This window comes from Aquarana catesbeiana, linkage group LG07, assembly GCF_042186555.1.
Source record: "Aquarana catesbeiana isolate 2022-GZ linkage group LG07, ASM4218655v1, whole genome shotgun sequence".
NCBI lineage: Eukaryota > Metazoa > Chordata > Amphibia > Anura > Ranidae > Aquarana > Aquarana catesbeiana.
The window spans coordinates 347,620,103-347,644,444 of NC_133330.1; the positions used below are offsets into that span (position 1 = coordinate 347,620,103).

Consider the following 24,342-nt stretch of genomic DNA (forward strand, 5'->3'; position numbering starts at 1 on the left):
CAAGCTGAGGGGCACTGAAAGGAGGGAGGGGCCAGGAGGGACCCCAGAAGAGGAGGATCTGGGCTGCACAGAGCAGGGAGGGGCCAGGAGGGACCCCAGAAGAGGAGGATCTGGGCTGCACAGAGGAGGGAGGGGCCAGGAGGGACCCCAGAAGAGGAGGATCTGGGCTGCACAGAGGAGGGAGGGGCCAGGAGGGACCCCAGAAGAGGAGGATCTGGGCTGCACAAAGGAGGGAGGGGCCAGGAGGGACCCCAGAAGAGGGGGATCTGAGCTGCCCAGAGGAGGGAAGTATAAAAACAGACAGAAAAATAAGACAGAAAATGTTTTTTGGCAAACTGATGCAAAATATTTATTTCCAGGTTATTAGCTGCTGTGCCGTCATCGCCTCACATACAGGTAACCAGATTTTTTTTCTTTAATCTGTAAATAATGTTATCAAAATAATCTGAAATCTTCCCCCGAGAACGGTAATTTTCCCCCAAAATCTCGTTTTTTTTTATTTTACAATCCACCCTGAATGTCAAGGCTTAGAAGAGAAAAAAAAAAGAGGAATTCCTCAGAATATTTTACAGATGCAAATGATTCCCAAAGCGAGATTTTCTCCATAGTACCCGGCAGAACTAGCGCTGCGATTGGGCCACCGCCATTACAAAGTCCCCCTCCCCCGACAGTGGCTGATTTTTAGTGGGTTAAGTCTGATTTAAAGAAGCTTTGCCATCTGCAGTGATGTGAATGCCGAGCTCCAGAAAAAAGGAGGAAAAAAACAAAAACTGAGAAAAAAGAAAATCTCCTCGGAGTCTCTGGAACTTGCAGAAATCGGGTTTGTGCTCCTAGGAAGAAGAGAAAGGACAAGCCACGCCCCCTCCGGCTCTCATTGGCCGGTTTACCCATCTTCACAAGAAAGAGGGGGCGCCCCGTCTCCCAACACCTGGGAAACAAAGCGGTTTTTGTCGCTGTCTTTTAAGGATCATGATTCGTCGTCGGAGGTGTCGGAGCTGCTGGAGTCCGTCTCTGAGCTGGGGTCAGGGGTCAGAGGGCTGCGCCAAGCAAACAAAGCACATCTTCGGGGTTGTCGGAGGAAACCATTTAGTCCCAAGCCGTGTCTTTTCAGCTGTAAAAAAAGAAAAAAAGAATGTAAAATGAGCAACGGAGGAGGGGAGGAACTGATCTCAGCACTGCCACTCCCTCCCCCGCACAGTATCCCGGGTCACATGACAACACCAGCAATTCATCATGTGACACCCCCGGCCTACTACCTGATTGGACAAATTAAAGTGCTTCTAAAGGCTGAAGGCATTTTCTCTCTGCAGCTCAACTCCCAGCGCCCCTTAAACTTACCTGGACCCCCATCTCCACCCGGCGTCAGCAGGTCTGGACTAATGTCCATTGACAGGAGTGCAGCTCAGGAGCGAGCCTGTCCAGTGCCCCCATAACAAGAGACTTACTACTGGGGGAGGAGACAGGACCGCTGGAGGGGACCCAAAAATAAGAGGATCAGGACTGCACCGTGCAAAACCATTACCTGCACCCCTCAGATCACCCCAATTCCTGCACCTTCACCCCTCGGATCACCCCAATTCCTGCACCTTCACCCCAATTCCTGCACCTTCACCCCTCGGATCACCCCAATTCCTGCACCTTCACCGCTGAAATCACCCAAATTCCTGCACCTTCACCCCTCAAATCACCCCAATTCCTGCACCTTCACCCCTCAGATCACCCCAATTCCTGCACCTTCACCCCAATTCCTGCACCTTCACCCCTCGGGTCCCCCCAATTCCTGCACCTTCACCGCTGAAATCACCCAAATTCCTGCACCTTCACCCCTCAAATCACCCCAATTCCTGCACCTTCACCCCTCAGATCACCCCAATTCCTGCACCTTCACCCCTCGGATCACCCCAATTCCTGCACCTTCACCCCAATTCCTGCACCTTCACCCCTCGGATCACCCCAATTCCTGCACCTTCACCCCTCAGATCACCCCAATTCCTGCACCTTCACCCCAATTCCTGCACCTTCACCCCTCGGGTCCCCCCAATTCCTGCACCTTCACCCCTCGGGTCACCCCAATTCCTGCACCTTCACCCCTCAGATCACCCCAATTCCTGCACCTTCACCCCTCGGATCACCCCAATTCCTGCACCTTCACCCCTCGGGTCCCCCCAATTCCTGCACCTTCACCCCTCGGGTCACCCCAATTCCTGCACCTTCACCCCTCAGATCACCCCAATTCCTGCACCTTCACATTCCTGCACCTTCACCCCTCAAATCACCCCAATTCCTGCACCTTCACATTCCTGCACCTTCACCCCTCAAATCACCCCAATTCCTGCACCTTCACCCCTCGGGTCCCCCCAATTCCTGCACCTTCACCCCTCAGGTCCCCCCAATTCCTGCACCTTCACCCCTCGGGTCCCCCCAATTCCTGCACCTTCACCCCTCGGGTCACCCCAATTCCTGCACCTTCACCCCTCGGGTCACCCCAATTCCTGCACCTTCACCCCTCGGATCACCCCAATTCCTGCACCTTCACATTCCTGCACCTTCACCCCTCAAATCACCCCAATTCCTGCACCTTCACCCCTCAGGTCCCCCCAATTCCTGCACCTTCACCCCTCGGGTCCCCCCAATTCCTGCACCTTCACGCCTCGGGTCACCCCAATTCCTGCACCTTCACCCCTCGGGTCACCCCAATTCCTGCACCTTCACCGCTGAAATCACCCAAATTCCTGCACCTTCACCCCTCAAATCACCCCAATTTCTGCACCTTCAACCCTCAGATCACCCCAATTCCTGCACCTTCACCCCTCGGATCACCCCAATTTCTGCACCTTCACCCCTCAGATCACCCCAATTCCTGCACCTTCACCCCTCAAATCACCCCAATTCCTGCACCTTCACATTCCTGCACCTTCACCCCTCGGGTCACCCCAATTTCTGCACCTTCACCCCTCAGATCACCCCAATTCCTGCACCTTCACCCCTCAAATGACCCAAATTCCTGCACCTTCACCCCTCAAATGACCCCAATTCCTGCACCTTCACCCCTCCAATCACCCCAATTCCTGCACCTTCACATTCCTGCACCTTCACCCCTCGGATCACCCCAATTCCTGCACCTCCTGTGGAAATGGTGGACACCCCCTTCTGCTGCAGCAATCTGTTTCTTACTATAAGCACTTTGGAACGGCTCAGTTATACGGTTCCAGTTTTCTGTCTCTATGTAACACAGAAGATTTGATTGTTTTCCCAAGAAAGTGACACACACAGTGCGGTTCATAGTCTCCACCCACCCCACCCCCGCAACAACTTACCTGCTGGGATTTTATTTGGAACTCTTGTAGCTCCTCCTCTGTGAGTGGAAGGCAGTCGTCGTCATTCTCTGGAGACTCCTGCCAGCCCATCTCTTTCAGTAATCTGCAGATAAGAAGCACAGATTATCTACAGAGCGACACCAAACATATATCTCCCTTTACACCGAACCTGCAGACTTACCTGTGTTCTGCTTCCAGTGAATAAGACAGCCGGCCGCGCTGCTCTTCTAGAGAGTCGGAAATGCCGTTGAGATGGCGGCTCTCCTCGATGTGCTCGCCGTCTCCGTTTAGTTCAGTGGGGCTCCGATTCTGCACCTAGGACAGCACACGTTACCATCAGACACATGCAAAACGCCATTACAAGGTACGATCGGTCACAACACAAACATGTCGTCTCATCATTGGATTCTCTTGTCCTAAAATCTATAAGGTCTGTACTACGCACTCAGCTCCGCCCACCTCAGCTCCGCCCAAGATTAAACTTTGAAAATAATCTTAATAAATAAAATTTAAAAAACACACTCTAGCCCCGCCTTTTGCAGCCATTTTAACATGGAGGTACCCATGAAATATAGCAGGGAACCCCTGCTTGTAAGTATAAGAAAACTGAATAACCAACATGCATATTTGACTTATTTGGAACTTAAAGCTGCTCCACACAGCGAGAGTTATTCTCAGAAATATTTACTAAATGAAACAAAAAATGTCAGAAGAAACACCAAAAGACAAATAAAGTGTACGGTTTACTCTGGTGATCAGTGAGAAGAATGTTCCTTACATTGGTGATCAGTGAGAAGAATGTTCCTTACATTGGTGATCAGTGAGAAGAATGTTCCTTACATTGGTGATCAGTGAGAAGAATGTTCCTTACATTGGTGATCAGTGAGAAGAATGTTCCTTACATTGGTGATCAGTGAGAAGAATGTCCCTTACATTGGTGATCAGTGAGAAGAATGTTCCTTACATTGGTGATCAGTGAGAAGAATGTTCCTTACATTGGTGATCAGTGAGAAGAATGTTCCTTACATTGGTGATCAGTGAGAAGAATGTCCCTTACATTGGTGATCAGTGAGAAGAATGTTCCTTACATTGGTGATCAGTGAGAAGAATGTTCCTTACATTGGTGATCAGTGAGAAGAATGTCCCTTACATTGGTGATCAGTGAGAAGAATGTTCCTTACATTGGTGATCAGTGAGAAGAATGTTCCTTACATTGGTGATTAGTGGGAAGAATGTTCCTTACATTGGTGATCAGTGAGAAGAATGTTCCTTACATTGGTGATCAGTGAGAAGAATGTTCCTTACATTGGTGATCAGTGAGAAGAATGTTCCTTACATTGGTGATCAGTGAGAAGAATGTTCCTTACATTGGTGATCAGTGAGAAGAATGTTCCTTACATTGGTGATCAGTGAGAAGAATGTTCCTTACATTGGTGATCAGTGAGAAGAATGTCCCTTACATTGGTGATCAGTGAGAAGAATGTTCCTTACATTGGTGATCAGTGAGAAGAATGTTCCTTACATTGGTGATCAGTGGGAAGAATGTTCCTTACATTGGTGATCAGTGAGAAGAATGTTCCTTACATTGGTGATCAGTGAGAAGAATGTTCCTTACATTGGTGATCAGTGAGAAGAATGTCCCTTACATTGGTGATCAGTGGTTACCTATTGGTACCTCTGGGCTCCCTTCCTTGTGATGTTGGTATACTAGAATGACACGGACTGGAAATAAAGAAAAGACTGAAGGTATTCATCTTACATCTTCCAGTTTATCCCGATCTCTGTCCTCGGTCTGGTCAGCGTCTTGCTCGTCCTTCAAGGCCTTTAGAAATTCGCTCTTCTTGTCCGGAACGCGGCGAGTCATGCGTGTAAGCCGCGAGATGCTAAGTTCCAGTGGTGGGGTAACACTGGCTGTGCCCTGAAAGAAACACAAAGGTAGCACAATGTGAGGAACGTGGTATAACACCCTGACAAGGTTCTCACCTAACCAGATGAATTCTAATTGGCTGATACAAGCTATGAATTGCTCTGGCTCCTGCAGGGCACGCTGACCATTTACACCCGGAATATGGGTGTGAGATGAAGCATGCTCAGACAGGTGAACTTAGCCGACTAGTTTGGTTGACCAGCACCTTCTAGTCAGATAAACCCTTTCCGCCTTCCTACTGGGTAATCTTACCTCTTTAGGGGAGGTCAGTACAGGTGTTGGGGCCAATACAGGGCTGGTGAAAGCAGAATCTCTGTTGAAAAATAAAGAGCCAGATTTGGATTCCCAACCATTTGACTTCCAGGGACCAGGCTGCAAGAGACATGGACACGGCTCATTTACTCCGCGATAAAATGACTTCTAGCATAGAACTACAGGCTGTTACTACAGGGGGTTATGCCAGCATGTCATGTCCCCCTCCCCCCACCACCACCACTTTGCCATAGCTACACTTTTCCCAAAAACTTTGCAATTCATATTAACCACTTCCTGAAGATTTACCCCCCTTCATGACCCGGCAATTTTTTACTTTTTGGCACTGTGTGACTTTAACTGACAAATTGCGTAGTAATGCAACATTGTACCCAAATAAAATTTATATCAAATTTTTATACACAGTTCTTTTGGTGGTATTTCATCACCACTGCATTTTTTATATTTGCTAAAAAGAAAAAGACCAAAGGTTTTGAAGGAAAAAAAACATATATTTACACTCACATATATTTACCTTCTGATATAAAACATACCCAATAAAAAAATATAAATAAATAAAATTTCTTAATAAATTTAGGACAACATGTATTCTGCTACATATTTTTGGTAAAAACAAAAAAAAAAAATCACAAAAAGTGTATATTGATTGGTTTGTGTGAAAGTAATAGTGTCTACAGACTATGGGAAATACAGTATCCGACAAAAGTAAGTACACCCCTCAGTGACATTTGTGTAAATCTTTTCTTCTATCTTTTCATGTGACAACACTGAAGAAATGACACTTGTCTACAATGTAAAGTAGTGAGTGTACAGCTTGTATAACAGTGTAAATTTACTGTCCCCTCAAAATAACTCAACACACAGCCATTAATGTCTAAACCGCTGGCAACAAAAGTCAGTACACCCCTAAGTGAAAATCTCCAAACTGGGCCCAAAGTGTCAATATTTTGTGTGGCCACCATTATTTTCCAGCACTGCCTTAACCCTCTTGGACATGGAGGTCACCAGAGCTTCACAGGTTGTCACTGGAGTCCTCTTCCCCTCCTCCATGATGACATCACAGAGCTGGTGGATCTTAGAGACCTTGCGCTCCTCCACCTTCCGTTTGAGGATGTCCCACAGATGATCAATAGGGTTTAGGTCTGGAGACATGCTTGGCCAGTCCATCACCTTTACCCTCAGCTTCTTTAGCAAGGCAGTGGTGGTCTTGGAGGTGTGTTTGGGGTGGTTATCATGTTGGAATACTGCCCTGCGGTCCAGTCTCTGAAGGGAGGGGATCATGCTCTGCTTCAGTATATCACAGTACATGTTGGCATTCATGGTTCCCTCAATGATCTGTAGCCCCCCAGTGCCGGCAGCACTCATACAGCCCCAGACCATGACACTCCCACCACCATGCTTGACTGTAGACAAGACACACTTGTCTTTGTCCTCCTCACCTGGTTGCCCCCACACACGCTTGTCACCATCTGAACCAAATACGTTTATCTTGGTCTCATCAGACCACAGGACATGGTTCCAGTAATCCATCTCCTTAGTCTGCTTGTCTTCAGCAAACTGTTTGTGGACTTTCTTGTACATCATCTTTAGAAGAGGCTTCCTTCTGGGATGACAGCCATGCAGACCAATTTGATGCAGTGTGCGGCGTATGGTCTGAGCACTGACAGGCTGACCCCCCACCCCTACAACCTCTGCAGCAATGCTGGCAGCACTCATACGTCTATTTCCCAAAGACAACCTCTGGATATGACGCTGATCACGTGACCTCAACTTCTTTGGTGGACCATGGCGAGGCCTGTTCTGAGTGGAACCTGTCCTGTTATACCGCTGTATGGTCTTGGCCACCGTGCTGCAGATCAGTTTCAGGGTCTTGGCAATCTTCTTATAGCCTAGACCATCTTTATGTAGAGCAACAATTCTTCTTATCAGATCCTCAGAGAGTTCTTTGCCATAAGGTGCCATATTGAACTTCCAGTGACCAGTATGAGAGAGTGAGAGTGATAACACCAAATTTAACACACCTGCTCCCCATTCACACCTGAGACCTTGTAACACTAACGAGTCACATGACACCGGGGAGGGAAAATGGCTAATTGGGCCCAATTTGGAGATTTTCACTTAGGGGTGTACTGACTTTTGTTGCCAGCGGTTTAGACATTAATGGCTGTGTGTTGAGTTATTTTGAGGGGACAGCAAATTTACACTGTTATACAAGCTGTACACTCACTACTTTACATTGTAGACAAGTGTCATTTCTTCAGTGTTGTCACATGAAAAGATAGAAGAAAAGATTTACACAAATGTCACTGAGGGGTGTACTTACTTTTGTCACATACTGTATACTGGAATTTTTCTTTTATACTAGTAATGGTGGCGATCAGTCACTTATAGCGGGACTGTGACATTGCGGCAGACATTCTGACACACTTGTGGGAACCAGTGACACGAATACAGTGATCGGTGCTAATAATATGCACTGTCACTGTACTAATGACAATAGCTAGGAAGGGTTAAACATGTGCCCAGTGTGTGGTGCATTTACTATGGAGGTGCTTTGCAGAGAAACAAAAAGCAGCACATCCCCCGCTGACAGGGGAGAGCTCTGTGTTGCTTACATCCACTGTCCTCCCCCTCGCCGGTGAGTGGCTGCCGGCTGTCAATCATTGGTCGGGACTCACTGATCGGCTTGTGCTGTGACTAATCACAGCAAAGCCAGCACGGTGGCCGCAGTCCCTACCCCAAAGTGATGGATTACGTATCGGGTTTGTGATCGAGCGTAGGAGAGCCTATACTCCTTTATGAGGCGGTCGTTAAGTGGTTAGTGTTACTAAACCCACAACAGTAAAATCAGTCTGTATATGGAGCTCGTTTCACTCACTGTGGAACCTGAGGGGTTATTCCTCTGCATTCTGTAAAAAGGCTGTTTGCTCCTGTCTTCTCTGATCCTCCCCTTCTTCCACTGTCCCCAATCCATCTCCTGATAAAACAGAGGCTAGGAGGCACTCTGCACATGCTCAGTTTGGTGTGTATTGCTAGAGTGTTTTTTTTCTTGGGAGGGTGCATATGATCCGCGCAGGGCCAATCAGCACCGTCCAGACAGAAGGTCAGGGGTCCTGTAGCTTCATGGGACAGTCAGAGGAGAATGAAAACTCCTCTTACTACTGATGAGAAAAGGTATTTAGCAGTTTATATTTACTAAAATAATTGCATTTCCATGTTCTGTGTACTGTGGGAGAGCAGATATAGTGACTGCAGGCTCCTGGGGAGATCAGATATAGTGACTGCAGGCTCCTGGGGAGACCAGATATAGTGACTGCAGGCTCCTGGGGAGACCAGATACAGTGACTGCAGGCTCCTGGGGAGATCAGATATAGTGACTGCAGGCTCCTGGGGAGACCAGATATAGTGACTGCAGGCTCCTGGGGAGATCAGATATAGTGACTGCAGGCTCCTGGGGAGAGCAGATATAGTGACTGCAGGCTCCTGGGGAGAGCAGATATAGTGACTGCAGGCTCCTGGGGAGATCAGATATAGTGACTGCAGGCTCCTAGGGAGATCAGATATAGTGACTGCAGGCTCCTGGGGAGACCAGATATAGTGACTGCAGGCTCCTGGGGAGAGCAGATATAGTGACTGCAGGCTCCTGGGGAGAGCAGATATAGTGACTGCAGGCTCCTGGGGAGAGCAGATATAGTGACTGCAGGCTCCTGGGGAGAGCAGATATAGTGACTGCAGGCTCCTGGGGAGATCAGATATAGTGACTGCAGGCTCCTGGGGAGACCAGATATAGTGACTGCAGGCTCCTGGGGAGAGCAGATATAGTGAATGTAGGCTCCTGGGGAGATCAGATATAGTGAATGCAGATTCCTGGGGAGATCAGATATAGTGAATGCAGATTCCTGGGGAGATCAGATATAGTGAATGCAGATTCCTGGGGAGATCAGATATAGTGAATGCAGATTCCTGGGGAGATCAGATATAGTGAGTGCAGAGTCCTGGGGAGAGCAGATATAGTGAGTGCAGATTCCTGGGGAGAGCAGATATAGTGAGTGCAGATTCCTGGGGAGAGCAGATATAGTGACTGCAGAGTCCTGGGGAGATCAGATATAGTGACTGCAGAGTCCTGGGGAGATCAGATATAGTGAATGCAGAGTCCTGGGGAGATCAGATATAGTGAATGCAGAGTCCTGGGGAGATTAGATATAGTGAATGCAGGCTCCTGGGGAGATTAGATATAGTGAGTGCAGGCTCCTGGGGAGAGCAGATATAGTGAGTGCAGGCTCCTGGGGAGATCAGATATAGTGAATGCAGGCTCCTGGGGAGATCAGATATAGTGAATGCAGGCTCCTGGGGAGAGCAGATATAGTGACTGCAGGCTCCTGGGGAGATCAGATATAGTGACTGCAGGCTCCTGGGGAGAGCAGATATAGTGACTGCAGGCTCCTGGGGAGAGCAGATATAGTGACTGCAGGCTCCTGGGGAGAGCAGATATAGTGACTGCAGACTGAGAACTTGGGAGGTGTCCCACTTCGTCAAAATATCAAAACATATGAAAATGTTGACGAAGTGGTACACCTCCCAAGTTTCTTTACCCAACATGCTGCTATTGCTCAGCGATGTCCCCCCATTACTGAGATATCACCATCAGTAACATTAGGAGTTTTATCTTTGTAGGAGGAGGTGAGGTTACCTTGGAGGAGGCAGATGCAGGTTTGGGGACAAGGTTTTTGTAGATGATGGGCCCGCTGGGGTTACTCTTGCTGTTTCCATTGGAAAGGTGAGGTACGGGCGAAGCAAAAGCAGCAGAGAAAGCAGATGGATCCTCCTTGGAGATCTTCTTGATGACCAGCATCTTCAGTGGCTGCTTGGAGCTGGGAGGGTTTTCTGGAAAAAAAAAAAGAAGCCGCAAGACGTGTTACATAGTCCAATGAGATCTCCATCTTACCAACAAATCATCAGGATGTGGAAACGGTTCTGTGTTCCCAACGAGTGACACAACCAGAGTCTGGATACTCTAAGCATGATGAGCAGCGCGCGCATGCAAATGGACGTCCTCCTCCTCTTGCACAGGTATCTAAAAATGCTGGAAAATCAGCAAGACTCATTTTAACCACTCGCCGCCCCCCCCCCACACACACACACTCTTTGTTCACATGTAACAATCCATTACTTTTTAGAAAATTTCTTATAACCCCAAACATTTTTTTTTAAAAAGCAGAGGCCCTAGAGAATAAAATGGTGGGTGGATTTTTATGTCACACAGTATTTGCACAGCGGTTTTTCAAAACGTAAATGTTTTTTGGAAAGACTAAACTTTTTTTTTTAATTTTAAATGCACAAAAACTCAATAAATAACCCAATTTTTTGGTAAAATTTAAAAGATGATGTTATGGCGAATAAATAGATTCCAAACATGTCACGCTTTAAAATTGTGCACGCCCGTGCAACGGTGACCAAGGACATAAGTGTTACTATCCATAGGTGACACTTTAAAAGCCTTTACAGGTCACCACTTTAGATGTACAGACCCCAGATCCCTCCTGTAACCACACCAAGATCAGGGAGAGCAAATACTTTAAATTTTTTAAAAATGGCGCCATGTCAGCTCATCACTTCTAGGCAACTATAGCCGAGAGCCAAACAAAGCTGACCCAGCCTTTGTTCAGCTCTGTGATCAGCTGGCAGAAGCGCTGGCTGGTCGGACGGGAGATCCCGGTACAGCTACAAAACGTTGCTTGTAAAATCAATCCAGCAGCTAGTTAGCCACTAGGATTGCTTTTACTTCCACTAGGATTGCTCTTACTTGCCGACTGCAGCTTCTATAAAACTGCAGCTGCAGGCACCATCCCGCTTTAACTGCCCAAACACCAGCAATGTCAGATGAAGCGTGATTAGCAGTTCAACGATCCTTTACTATGATATACTTCAAATCAAAAATAGTCCCTGAAAATAAAGATCTACCTACCCCAGACTCCGGTTGGGGTTCCGGTCTGCTTGTTTGGGGTAACCTGCTTCCCAGGCTCAGGATTCAAAGATGGCTGCAGGAAAAAATATAACAATCAAAAATCAGGTGCACAGAGTGTATATGAAAACATGTACTGTGAAGGAGGTGGGGAGCGAGACACAAAACCAACGGTAGCCCAAGGCCCACGTCACTCTACCCTACCGGGCAGCCCAAGGACCACGTCACTCTACCCTACCGGGCAGCCAAAGGACCACGTCACTCTACCCTACCGGGCAGCCAAAGGACCACGTCACTCTACCCTACCGGGCAGCCAAAGGACCACGTCACTCTACCCTACCGGGCAGCCCAAGGACCACGTCACTCTACCCTACCGGGCAGCCCAAGGACCACGTCACTCTACCCTACCGGTCAGCCCAAGGACCACGTCACTCTACCCTACCGGTCAGCCCAAGGACCACGTCACTCTACCCTACCGGTCAGCCCAAGGACCACGTCACTCTACCCTACCGGTCAGCCCAAGGACCACGTCACTCTACCCTACCGGTCAGCCCAAGGACCACGTCACTCTACCCTACCGGGCAGCCCAAGGACCACGTCACTCTACCCTACCGGGCAGCCCAAGGACCACGTCACTCTACCCTACCGGCCAGCCCAAGGACCACGTCACTCTACCCTACCGGCCAGCCCAAGGACCACGTCACTCTACCCTACCGGCCAGCCCAAGGACCACGTCACTCTACCCTACCGGCCAGCCCAAGGACCACGTCACTCTACCTTACCGGGCAGCACAAGGACCACGTCACTCTACCCTACCGGGCAGCCCAAGGACCACGTCACTCTACCCTACCGGGCAGCCCAAGGACCACGTCACTCTACCCTACCGGGCAGCCCAAGGTCCACGTCACTCTACCCTACCGGGCAGCCCAAGGACCACGTCACTCTACCCTACCGGGCAGCCCAAGGACCACGTCACTCTACCCTACCGGCAGCCCAAGTCACTCTACCCTACCGGGCAGCCCAAGGACCACGTCACTCTACCTTACCGGGCAGCCCAAGGACCACGTCACTCTACCCTACCGGGCAGCCCAAGGACCACGTCACTCTACCCTACCGGGCAGCCCAAGGACCACGTCACTCTACCCTACCGGGCAGCCCAAGGACCACGTCACTCTACCCTACCGGGCAGCCCAAGGACCACGTCACTCTACCCTACCGGCAGCCCAAGGACCGCGTCACTCTACCCTACCGGGCAGCCCAAGGACCGCGTCAATCTACCCTACCGGGCAGCCCAAGGACCACGTCACTCTACCCTACCGGGCAGCCCAAGGACCACGTCACTCTACCCTACCGGGCAGCCCAAGGACCACGTCACTCTACCCTACCGGGCAGCCCAAGGACCACGTCACTCTACCCTACCGGGCAGCCCAAGGACCACGTCACTCTACCCTACCGGGCAGCCCAAGGACCACGTCACTCTACCCTACCGGGCAGCCCAAGGACCACGTCACTCTACCCTACCGGGCAGCCCAAGGTCCACGTCACTCTACCCTACCGGGCAGCCCAAGGACCACGTCACTCTACCCTACCGGCAGCCCAAGTCACTCTACCCTACCGGGCAGCCCAAGGACCACGTCACTCTACCTTACCGGGCAGCCCAAGGACCACGTCACTCTACCCTACCGGGCAGCCCAAGGACCACGTCACTCTACCCTACCGGGCAGCCCAAGGACCACGTCACTCTACCCTACCGGGCAGCCCAAGGACCACGTCACTCTACCCTACCGGGCAGCCCAAGGACCACGTCACTCTACCCTACCGGGCAGCCCAAGGACCACGTCACTCTACCCTACCGGGCAGCCCAAGGACCACGTCACTCTACCCTACCGGGCAGCCCAAGGACCACGTCACTCTACCCTACCGGGCAGCCCAAGGACCACGTCACTCTACCCTACCGGGCAGCCCAAGGACCACGTCACTCTACCCTACCGGGCAGCCCAAGGACCACGTCACTCTACCCTACCGGGCAGCCCAAGGACCACGTCACTCTACCCTACCGGGCAGCCCAAGGACCACGTCACTCTACCCTACCGGGCAGCCCAAGGACCACGTCACTCTACCCTACCGGGCAGCCCAAGGACCACGTCACTCTACCCTACCGGGCAGCACAAGGACCACGTCACTCTACCCTACCGGGCAGCCCAAGGACCACGTCACTCTACCCTACCGGGCAGCCCAAGGACCACGTCACTCTACCCTACTGGCAGCCCAAGTCACTCTACCCTACCGGGCAGCCCAAGGACCGCGTCACTCTACTCTACCGGGCAGCCCAAGGACCGCGTCACTCTACTCTACCGGGCAGCCCAAGGACCGCGTCACTCTACTCTACCGGGCAGCCCAAGGACCGCGTCACTCTACCCTACCGGGCAGCCCAAGGACCGCGTCACTCTACCCTACCGGGCAGCCCAAGGACCGCGTCACTCTACCCTACCGGGCAGCCCAAGGACCGCGTCACTCTACCCTACCGGGCAGCCCAAGGACCGCGTCACTCTACCCTACCGGGCAGCCCAAGGACCTCGTCACTCTACCCTACCGGGCAGCCCAAGAACCACGGCACTCTACCCTACCGGCAGCCCAAGTCACTCTACCCTACCGGGCAGCCCAAGGACCACGTCACTCTACCCTACCGGGCAGCCCAAGGACCACGTCACTCTACCCTACCGGGCAGCCCAAGGACCACGTCACTCTACCCTACCGGGCAGCCCAAGGACCACGTCACTCTACCCTACCGGGCAGCCCAAGGACCACGTCACTCTACCCTACCGGGCAGCCCAAGGACCACGTCACTCTACCCTACCGGGCAGCCCAAGGACCACGTCACTCTACCCTACCGGGCAGCCCAAGGACCACGTCACTCTACCCTACCGGGCAGCCCAAGGACCACGTCACTCTACCCTACCGGGCAGCCCAAGGACCACGTCACTCTACCCTACCGGGCAGCACAAGGACCACGTCACTCTACCTTACCGGGCAGCCCAAGGACCACGTCACTCTACCCTACCGGCAGCCCAAGTCACTCTACCCTACCGGGCAGCCCAAGGACCACGTCACTCTACCCTACCGGGCAGCCCAAGGACCACGTCACTCTACCCTACCGGGCAGCCCAAGGACCACGTCACTCTACCCTACCGGGCAGCCCAAGGACCACGTCACTCTACCCTACCGGGCAGCCCAAGGACCACGTCACTCTACCCTACCGGCAGCCCAAGTTACTCTACCCTACCGGGCAGCCCAAGGACCACGTCACTCTACCCTACGGGGCAGCCCAAGGTCCACGTCACTCTACCCTACCGGGCAGCCCAAGGACCACGTCACTCTACCCTACCGGGCAGCCCAAGGACCACGTCACTCTACCCTACCGGGCAGCCCAAGTCACTCTACCCTACCGGGCAGCCCAAGGACCACGTCACTCTACCCTACCGGGCAGCCCAAGGCCCACGTCACTCTACCCTACCGGGCAGCCCAAGTCACTTTACCCTACCGGGAAGCCCAAGGACCACGTCACTCTACCCTACCGGCAGCCCAAGTCACTCTACCCTACCGGGTAGCCCAAGGACCACGTCACTCTACCCTACCGGGCAGCCCAAGGCCCACGTCACTCTACCCTACCGGGCAGCCCAAGGACCACGTCACTCTACCCTACCGGGCAGCCCAAGGACCAAGTCACTCTACCCTACCGGGCAGCCCAAGGACCAAGTCACTCTACCCTACCGGGCAGCCCAAGGACCAAGTCACTCTACCCTACCGGGCAGCCCAAGGACCAAGTCACTCTACCCTACCGGGCAGCCCAAGGACCAAGTCACTCTACCCTACCGGGCAGCCCAAGGACCAAGTCACTCTAGCCAAGCGGGCAGCCCAAGGCCCACGTCACTCTAGCCAAGCGGGCAGCCCAAGGCCCACGTCACTCTAGCCAAGCGGGCAGCCCAAGGCCCACGTCACTCTAGCCAAGCGGGCAGCCCAAGGCCCACGTCACTCTACCCAAGCGGGCAGCCCAAGGCCCACGTCACTCTACCCTACCGGGCAGCCCAAGGACCACGTCACTCTACCCTACGGGGCAGCCCAAGGTCCACGTCACTCTACCCTACCGGGCAGCCCAAGGACCACGTCACTCTACCCTACCGGGCAGCCCAAGGACCACGTCACTCTACCCTACCGGGCAGCCCAAGTCACTCTACCCTACCGGGCAGCCCAAGGACCACGTCACTCTACCCTACCGGGCAGCCCAAGGCCCACGTCACTCTACCCTACCGGGCAGCCCAAGTCACTTTACCCTACCGGGAAGCCCAAGGACCACGTCACTCTACCCTACCGGCAGCCCAAGTCACTCTACCCTACCGGGTAGCCCAAGGACCACGTCACTCTACCCTACCGGGCAGCCCAAGGCCCACGTCACTCTACCCTACCGGGCAGCCCAAGGACCACGTCACTCTACCCTACCGGGCAGCCCAAGGACCAAGTCACTCTACCCTACCGGGCAGCCCAAGGACCAAGTCACTCTACCCTACCGGGCAGCCCAAGGACCAAGTCACTCTACCCTACCGGGCAGCCCAAGGACCAAGTCACTCTACCCTACCGGGCAGCCCAAGGACCAAGTCACTCTAGCCAAGCGGGCAGCCCAAGGCCCACGTCACTCTAGCCAAGCGGGCAGCCCAAGGCCCACGTCACTCTAGCCAAGCGGGCAGCCCAAGGCCCACGTCACTCTAGCCAAGCGGGCAGCCCAAGGCCCACGTCACTCTACCCAAGCGGGCAGCCCAAGGCCCACGTCACTCTACCCAAGCGGGCAGCCCAAGGCCCACGTCACTCTACCCAAGCGGGCAGCCCAAGGCCCACGTCACTCTACCCAAGCGGGCAGCCCAAGGCCCACGTCACTCTACCCAAGCGGGCAGCCCAAGGCCCACGTCACTCTACCCAAGCGGGCAGCCCAAGGCCCACGTCACTCTACCCAAGCGGGCAGCCCAAGGCCCACGTCACTCTACCCAAGCGGGCAGCCCAAGGCCCACGTCACTCTACCCAAGCGGACAGCCCAAGGCCCACGTCACTCTACCCAAGCGGACAGCCCAAGGCCCACGTCACTCTACCCAAGCGGGCAGCCCAAGGCCCACGTCACTCTACCCAAGCGGGCAGCCCAAGGCCCACGTCACTCTACCCAAGCGGGCAGCCCAAGGCCCACGTCACTCTACCCAAGCGGGCAGCCCAAGGCCCACGTCACTCTACCCAAGCGGGCAGCCCAAGGCCCACGTCACTCTACCCAAGCGGGCAGCCCAAGGCCCACGTCACTCTACCCAAGCGGGCAGCCCAAGGCCCACGTCACTCTACCCAAGCGGGCAGCCCAAGGCCCACGTCACTCTACCCAAGCGGGCAGCCCAAGGCCCACGTCACTCTACCCAAGCGGGCAGCCCAAGGCCCACGTCACTCAACCCAAGCGGGCAGCCCAAGGCCCACGTCACTCTACCCAAGCGGGCAGCCCAAGGCCCACGTCACTCTACCCAAGCGGGCAGCCCAAGGCCCACGTCACTCTATCCAAGCGGGCAGCCCAAGGCCCACGTCACTCTACCCAAGCGGGCAGCCCAAGGCCCACGTCACTCTACCCAAGCGGACAGCCCAAGGCCCACGTCACTCTACCCAAGCGGGCAGCCCAAGGCCCACGTCACTCTACCCAAGCGGGCAGCCCAAGGCCCACGTCACTCTACCCAAGCGGGCAGCCCAAGGCCCTCGTCACTCTACCCAACCGGGCAGCCCAAGGCCCACGTCACTCTACCCAACCGGGCAGCCCAAGGCCCACGTCACTCTACCCAACCGGGCAGCCCAAGGCCACGTCACTCTACCCAACCGGGCAGCCCAAGGCCCACGTCACTCTACCCAACCGGGCAGCCCAAGGCCCACATCACTCTACACTTACCGGGCAGCCCAAGACCCACGTCACACTAGCCCACCGGGCAGCCCAAAGCCCACGTCACTCTCGCCCATCAGGCAGCCCAAGGCCCACGTCACACTAGCCCACCGGGCAGCCCACGTCACACTAGCCCACCGGGTAAGTCCAAGGTCCACGTCACACTAGCCCACCAGGCAGCCCAAGGCCCATCAGCTAGTCCAAGGCCCATGTAAAATATAGCAATGCCGACTAAAGCCCATGTCATACTAGCAACCCTGAATGAGAAGATTGCTAGGATGACAAGGAACTTCCTCACCAGCTTCTAAGGTGTCATAATGCTGCTGCTGGTGAAGGAGATTCTTCAGTGCTTCATTCAGCAGGGAAGTGACACCGTACAAGCAGGTAAGTGTTCTTTATAACTAACCAGTTGCAGCCCAGGAAAGGACTGCTAGCCTGATGTGGTGCTAAGAGCAGGCAAAGTGTCTGCATGTCCCTTTATTCAATGGGCTCCAAGGTTTGCTCATTAATAAAACATACAACAAGCTCTGGAAAATCCCGGAAAGCCCCCACCATCCCACACTGCATCAAAATGCATTTCAATACGTACAAAATCCTCCTCTTCAAACTGCGGCTTTTTTTTGTCCGCGTTCTTTTCCTCTCGGGTCTCCGCCGACTGCTTGTCCTGCATGGAAGCATTCTTACGAGAGAGGTTGTTGCCGTTGCGGTGACGATGGCTGGAAGCGCCTGTCCCGCCGCACCCATTTGCCCCTCTCTGCGAGGCGCTGTCAGACCTTTCCCGCGATCCTCCGTGCCACCCTGACTGGGAGGACTGGTTGGTGCCTTTAGAGACCCCAGAGTCCACAGAATCATGGCGGAGAAGAGACGGCTGGTGCCACGAGTCTCCTGTGGGATAAAGACACACCAAATAACACATGATATTAGCACATCTTTATAAAATGCAGAATTTAAGATTAAAAAAACAACCCACTAAAGTTCAATGTGCAATATATTACCCATTATTATTTTGGTAAAATATAAAAGATAAGGTTGTGATGAGTAAATCGACACCCAACATATCAAGTCTTAAAACTGCAGCCAACATACTTTGATGGACCAAATTGTTGATAGGCAATGCTGTAAACACTTGCCGACCACCCGCAGTACATATACTGCAGGGGGCAGGATGGATCACGTATACTGCAGGCGGGCAGGATGGATCACATACATATACTGCAGGGGGCAGGATGGATCACGTATACTGCAGGCGGGCAGGATGGATCACATACATATACTGCAGGGGGCAGGATGGATCACGTATACTGCAGGCGGGCAGGATGGATCACATACATATACTGCAGGCGGGCAGCATGGATCACGTACATATACTGCAGGGGGGCAGGATGGACCACTTACATATACTGCAGGCGGGCAGGATGGATCACTCACATATACTGCAGGGGGGCAGGATGGATCATGTACATATACTGCAGGCGGGCAGGATGGATCATGTACATATACTGCAGGCGGGCAGGATGGATCACGTACATATACTGCAGGGGGGCAGGATGGACCACTTACATATACTGCAGGCGGGCAGGATGGATCACTCACATATACTGCAGGGGGGCAGGATGGATCACGTACATATACTGCAGGGGGGCAGGATGGATCACGTACATATACTGCAGGCGGGCAGGATGGATCATGTACATATACTGCAGGCGGGCAGGATGGATCATGTACATATACTGCAGGCGGGCAGGATGGATCACGTACATATACTGCAGGGGAGCAGGATGGATCACTTACATATACTGCAGGGGAGCAGGATGGATCACTTACATATACTGCAGGCGGGCAGGATGGATCACGTACATATACTGCAGGGGGGTAGGATGGATCACATATACTGCAGGATGGATCACTTACATATACTGCAGGGGGGCAGGATGGACCACGTACATATACTGCAGGGGGGCAGGATGGATCACGTACATATACTGCAGGGGAGCAGGATGGATCACTTACATATACTGCAGGGGGGCAGAATGGACCACTTACATATACTGCAGGGGGGCAGAATGGACCACTTACATATACTGCAGGCGGGCAGGATGGATCACATATACTGCAGGGGGGCAGGATGGATCACATATACTGCAGGGGGGCAGGATGGACCACTTACATATACTGCAGGCCGGCAGGATGGATCACATATACTGCAGGGGGGCAGGATGGATCACTTACATATACTGCAGGGGGGCAGGATGGACCACTTACATATACTGCAGGGGGGCAGAATGGACCACTTACATATACTGCAGGGGGGCAGAATGGATCACTTACATATACTGCAGGGGGGCAGGATGGATCACGTACATATACTGCAGGGGGGCAGGATGGATCACTTACATATACTGCAGGCGGGCAGAATGGATCACGTACATATACTGCAGGGGGGCAGGATGGATCACTTACATATACTGCAGGCGGGCAGAATGGATCACGTACATATACTGCAGGCGGGCAGGATGGATCACATATACTGCAGGGGGGCAGGATGGATCACATATACTGCAGGGGGGCAGGATGGATCACATACACTGCAGGGGGGCAGGATGGATCACATACACTGCAGGGGGGCAGGATGGATCACATACACTGCAGGGGGGCAGGATGGATCACATACACTGCAGGGGGGCAGGATGGATCACGTATACTGCAGGGGGGCAGGATGGATCACATATACTGCAGGGGGGCAGGATGAATCACATATACTGCAGGGGGGCAGGATGGATCACATATACTGCAGGGGGGCAGGATGGATCACATATACTGCAGGGGGGCAGGATGGATCACATATACTGCAGGGGGGCAGGATGGATCACGTACACTGCAGGGGGGCAGGATGGATCACGTATACTGCAGGGGGGCAGGATGGATCACGTATACTGCAGGGGGGCAGGATGAATCACATATACTGCAGGGGGGCAGGATGGATCACATATACTGCAGGGGGGCAGGATGGATCACATATACTGCAGGGGGGCAGGATGGATCACATATACTGCAGGGGGGCAGGATGGATCACATATACTGCAGGGGGGCAGGGTGGATCACATATACTGCAGGGGGGCAGGGTGGATCACATATACTGCAGGGGGGCAGGGTGGATCACATATACTGCAGGGGGGCAGGGTGGATCACATATACTGCAGGGGGGCAGGGTGGATCACATATACTGCAGGGGGGCAGGGTGGATCACATATACTGCAGGGGGGCAGGGTGGATCACATATACTGCAGGGGGGCAGGGTGGATCACATATACTGCAGGGGGGCAGGGTGGATCACATATACTGCAGGGGGGCAGGGTGGATCACTTACATATACTGCAGGCGGCATGGGCAGGGTGGATCACTTACATGTACGCTACTCAGCTTGTTTCGGGTTTGGGACACGCGGTGGAAAAAGCGGACCACAATTAACGGTAACCAGGTATCATGTGATCGCCATGATTGGTTATAGTGATCACATGATACCACAACTGTCACAAATGGATTTCCATTTATGAACAGCTTTTTTTTTTTAAATATATTTTTATTGAATTTTGTACATCAACACACAAAAGAAAAAAACTTTGGTTATTCATTGCATTGCATTTTGCAGAAATAAACAGATTTCAATTTACATGTCTCTTGTGATTATTAAGTACAAAGTTACAGGGAATGGTCAACATGCACTTCTCCAGTCACAAAGCAACCCGAGGAGTTTACATGGGAAGGTGCACTTCACCTTTAGGAACCGTATACCGCTGAGTATCCACCCAGTAGTAAGGGTTAGAGGGCTTGCCAGCCATCTGCCCCATATTTTGTGAAAGGTTTTGGTTGGTGAGTTTGTATAGAGGCAAAGAGTCATTGATCAGTTTTAAGCAGAGGGATTTTAGAGGTACCTGTGATCCTTTCCAGGACAGTAGAATGGCTTTCTTCACATAGAAATGGGAGGATGTGAAAGAAGTCTCTTTGCATGGGTTGAAATATGGAGATCCCCAAAAATGCCTAGGAGGCAATTTTTGGGGTGGAGAATGTTTGGGAGGCTTATTGCCGATGAGATGAAAGACCCTATCTCCAGCCAAAAGTCTTGGACTATTGCACAAGTCCAGAAACAGTGTAAAAAGTCTGCCGCTTGGCCACATCCCCTAAAAGAGTCTGCTGTGGGAGCCAATCCCATTGTATGTAACCTAGCAGGGGTTAGGTGGGATAGGTGAAAATGTTTTACATGTATGATACGATCTTTGGAGGATATTACAGAGGTCTACTATGTGTCACTGAATTCCGACCAGTCATCCTCTAAGTGTAATGTCCATAGAGGCCCATTTCGTCTGGGTCACTCGAAATCTAGGGTTACAGTCAGTCATAGTATGTGGAGAGAAGTTTAGTAGGGTTGTCGTAGTGTTTTCTCTGAGGTATGATGACAAGGTTTTCTAAAGAGCTAAACTGGGTACGAATAGCGTGTCGGAGTTGGTAATAGAAGAATGTATATGAGCGTGGCAGGTCAAAATCAACCCGCATCTGTTGAAAGGACTTCATTTCCATACAGATGACACAGGTATTTAACTCCTTTGGAGTACCGAGGTTGCGGGTCAGGTATAGAGCACAGTTCTATCAGGTTTGGATTGAATCACAGAGGGCTGTTAGGGGATGTTGACCATGACTCCTTTGAAATTTTTGAGATAATTATTTTGAACAGGGAGAGAGGTATTTAGTATGGATGTGCCTGGGTGGGCCGGAACCCGACCTCTGTATATAATGTTATGGAGGGTCTCTAGAGAGGAGGTGATCGCTCCCTCAGTGGATGTACAGGGGTTTGACGCAACCGGGTCCAGCCAGTCATGAATGTGGACCAATTGGGAGGCCAAATAGTATAAATAAAAGATGGATCCACTTGAAGATGGATTTAGGGACATTACAAGGGTGAGTTGGCTAGAACATATAACAGCTTAGGTAGATAAATCATTTTAAGGGCATTTGCCCTTCCCATTAGGTCTAGGGGTAAGTCCATCCACTGCAGGGTGTATTTGTAGCTGGGTCAGTAGGGCACACAGGTTGTTTTCAATATAGGAGGACAAGGGTAACTGCACTATAACCCCCAGGTATCTGAAGGAGGACACCACCGGTAGTCTAGAGTCCAGGTGAATCTGCAAAGTTGCATCAGGAACCAAAGGGAAAAGATTCAATTTGTCCCAATTCACCCGGAACCCAGAGTAGTCACCAAAATTGTCTATTTCTGATAGTAGTGTCTTTAGTGGTGAGCCCTGGGTATAAGCCAGGTACACCAGGGTGTCATGTGCATACAACGAGATTCGTTCCTCATCCTCAACATCCACATTAATATGAGAAATTGGGCAGTATGAGGCACATTTAAGAGGATCCTTGTGTGGCTTCAGTAATAGGATAATCAAAGCCTCCCTGATAGAGGGGGGGGGGGGGGGGGGGCTCCAGCGTTCAAGGCCTTGTTATAAGTATGCAGAAGAAATGGGCATATTAAGTGTTCAAACTGGGAATAGCACTCAGTAGGGAAGCCGTCTAAGCCCGGGGTCTTATCTGTCGGTAGTTGTGAAATGGCCATTGTGATTTCCTCAACAGAGGGAGGCGCCTCTAAGTCTCCACAGCTTTCAGCCGAAAGTGAGGAGAGATACATTCATACAACTTGCTTACAGTTCTGATCTGTGATTGCCCCAATTGACTCTGGCTACCTGTACCATGTGATTAGCTGTAGCCAATCACAGATCACAACCATAAGCAAGTTGATCACTGTATAAGCAATAACAGTGTAAAAAAAAAAAAAAAAAAAAAGAACCCCTGATCAAATCCCCCCCCCCCTCACTATGGTGACACTGAACTACGCTGATGACAAAAAAAATAAAAAATGTATAAAAATGTTTTCTTTTTTAACCACTTAAGGACCAGCCTCGTTTTGAAATTTTGGTGTTTACAAATTTAAAACAGTTTTTTCTTGCTAGAAAATTACTTAGAACCCCCAAACATTATATATTGTTTTTTTTTCTAACACCCTAGAGAATAAAATAGCGGTCATTGCAATACTTTATTTCACACTGTATTTGCGCAGCGGTCTTACAAGCGCATTATTTTTGGAAAAAAGTTCACTTTATTGAATAAAAAAATAACTCTACCGATTGCGATGATACCTCACATGTGGGGTTTGACCACCGTTTTCATATGCCGGCGCTACTCACGTATGCGTTCGCTTCTGCATGGGAGCGCGTCAGGATTGGGCGCATTTAGAAAAAAAAATTTTTAAATTAATTATTATTTATTTTACCTTTTATTTTTACACTGTTTAAAAAAAAAAAAGTCACCTTTATTCCTATTACAAGGAACGTAAACATCCCTTGTAATAGAAAAAACATGACAGGACCTCTTAAATATGACATCTGGGGGTTCAAAAAGACGTCACGTCTCATATTTAGACTAAAATGCAATAAAAAAATAAAAAATAAATTAAATTGTAATTTAAAATAATTATTTAAAAAAACTGGCCCTTTAAGAGTTGTGGGCGGAAGTGACGTTTTGACGTGGCTTCCGCCCAGCAATTGTATGGAGACGGGTGGGGGCCATCTTCCCCTCACTCGTCTCCATACCTGACAGGACGCGATCGCCTCTGCCGACGGCTCCGGTAAGCGGCGGAGGGCACCGGATCGCGGCGGGAGGGGGCCCTCTCCCGCCACTGATAAAAGTGATCCCCCAGCGAATCCACCACAGAGACCACTTTCATCTTGTAGCAGACCGTCCGCTGAAGACAAGGATACTGGGGTTATGGAAGCTAGCTGCTGCCATAACAATGATATCCTCCTTCAAACAGCCGCTGTAAAACTGCGGCGGGCGGTCTGTAAGTGGTTAAAACACATTGTCA

General features: G+C 51.7%; 1 protein-coding gene across 1 annotated transcript in view; it reads right to left on the reverse strand.

The window, feature by feature from the left end:
* Window positions 1-323: 323 nt before the first annotated feature.
* GPBP1L1 (GC-rich promoter binding protein 1 like 1) overlaps window positions 324-24,342 on the reverse strand; it is a gene marked incomplete at its 5' end in the record, with an annotated part of 29,388 nt that continues 5,369 nt past the window's right edge. The window contains 8 exon segments of the mRNA XM_073594021.1: window positions 324-1,111; window positions 3,318-3,420; window positions 3,499-3,632; window positions 5,077-5,235; window positions 5,497-5,616; window positions 10,208-10,401; window positions 11,483-11,555; window positions 18,019-18,314. Of these exon segments, the coding sequence (XP_073450122.1) occupies window positions 968-1,111; window positions 3,318-3,420; window positions 3,499-3,632; window positions 5,077-5,235; window positions 5,497-5,616; window positions 10,208-10,401; window positions 11,483-11,555; window positions 18,019-18,314 (1,223 nt within the window).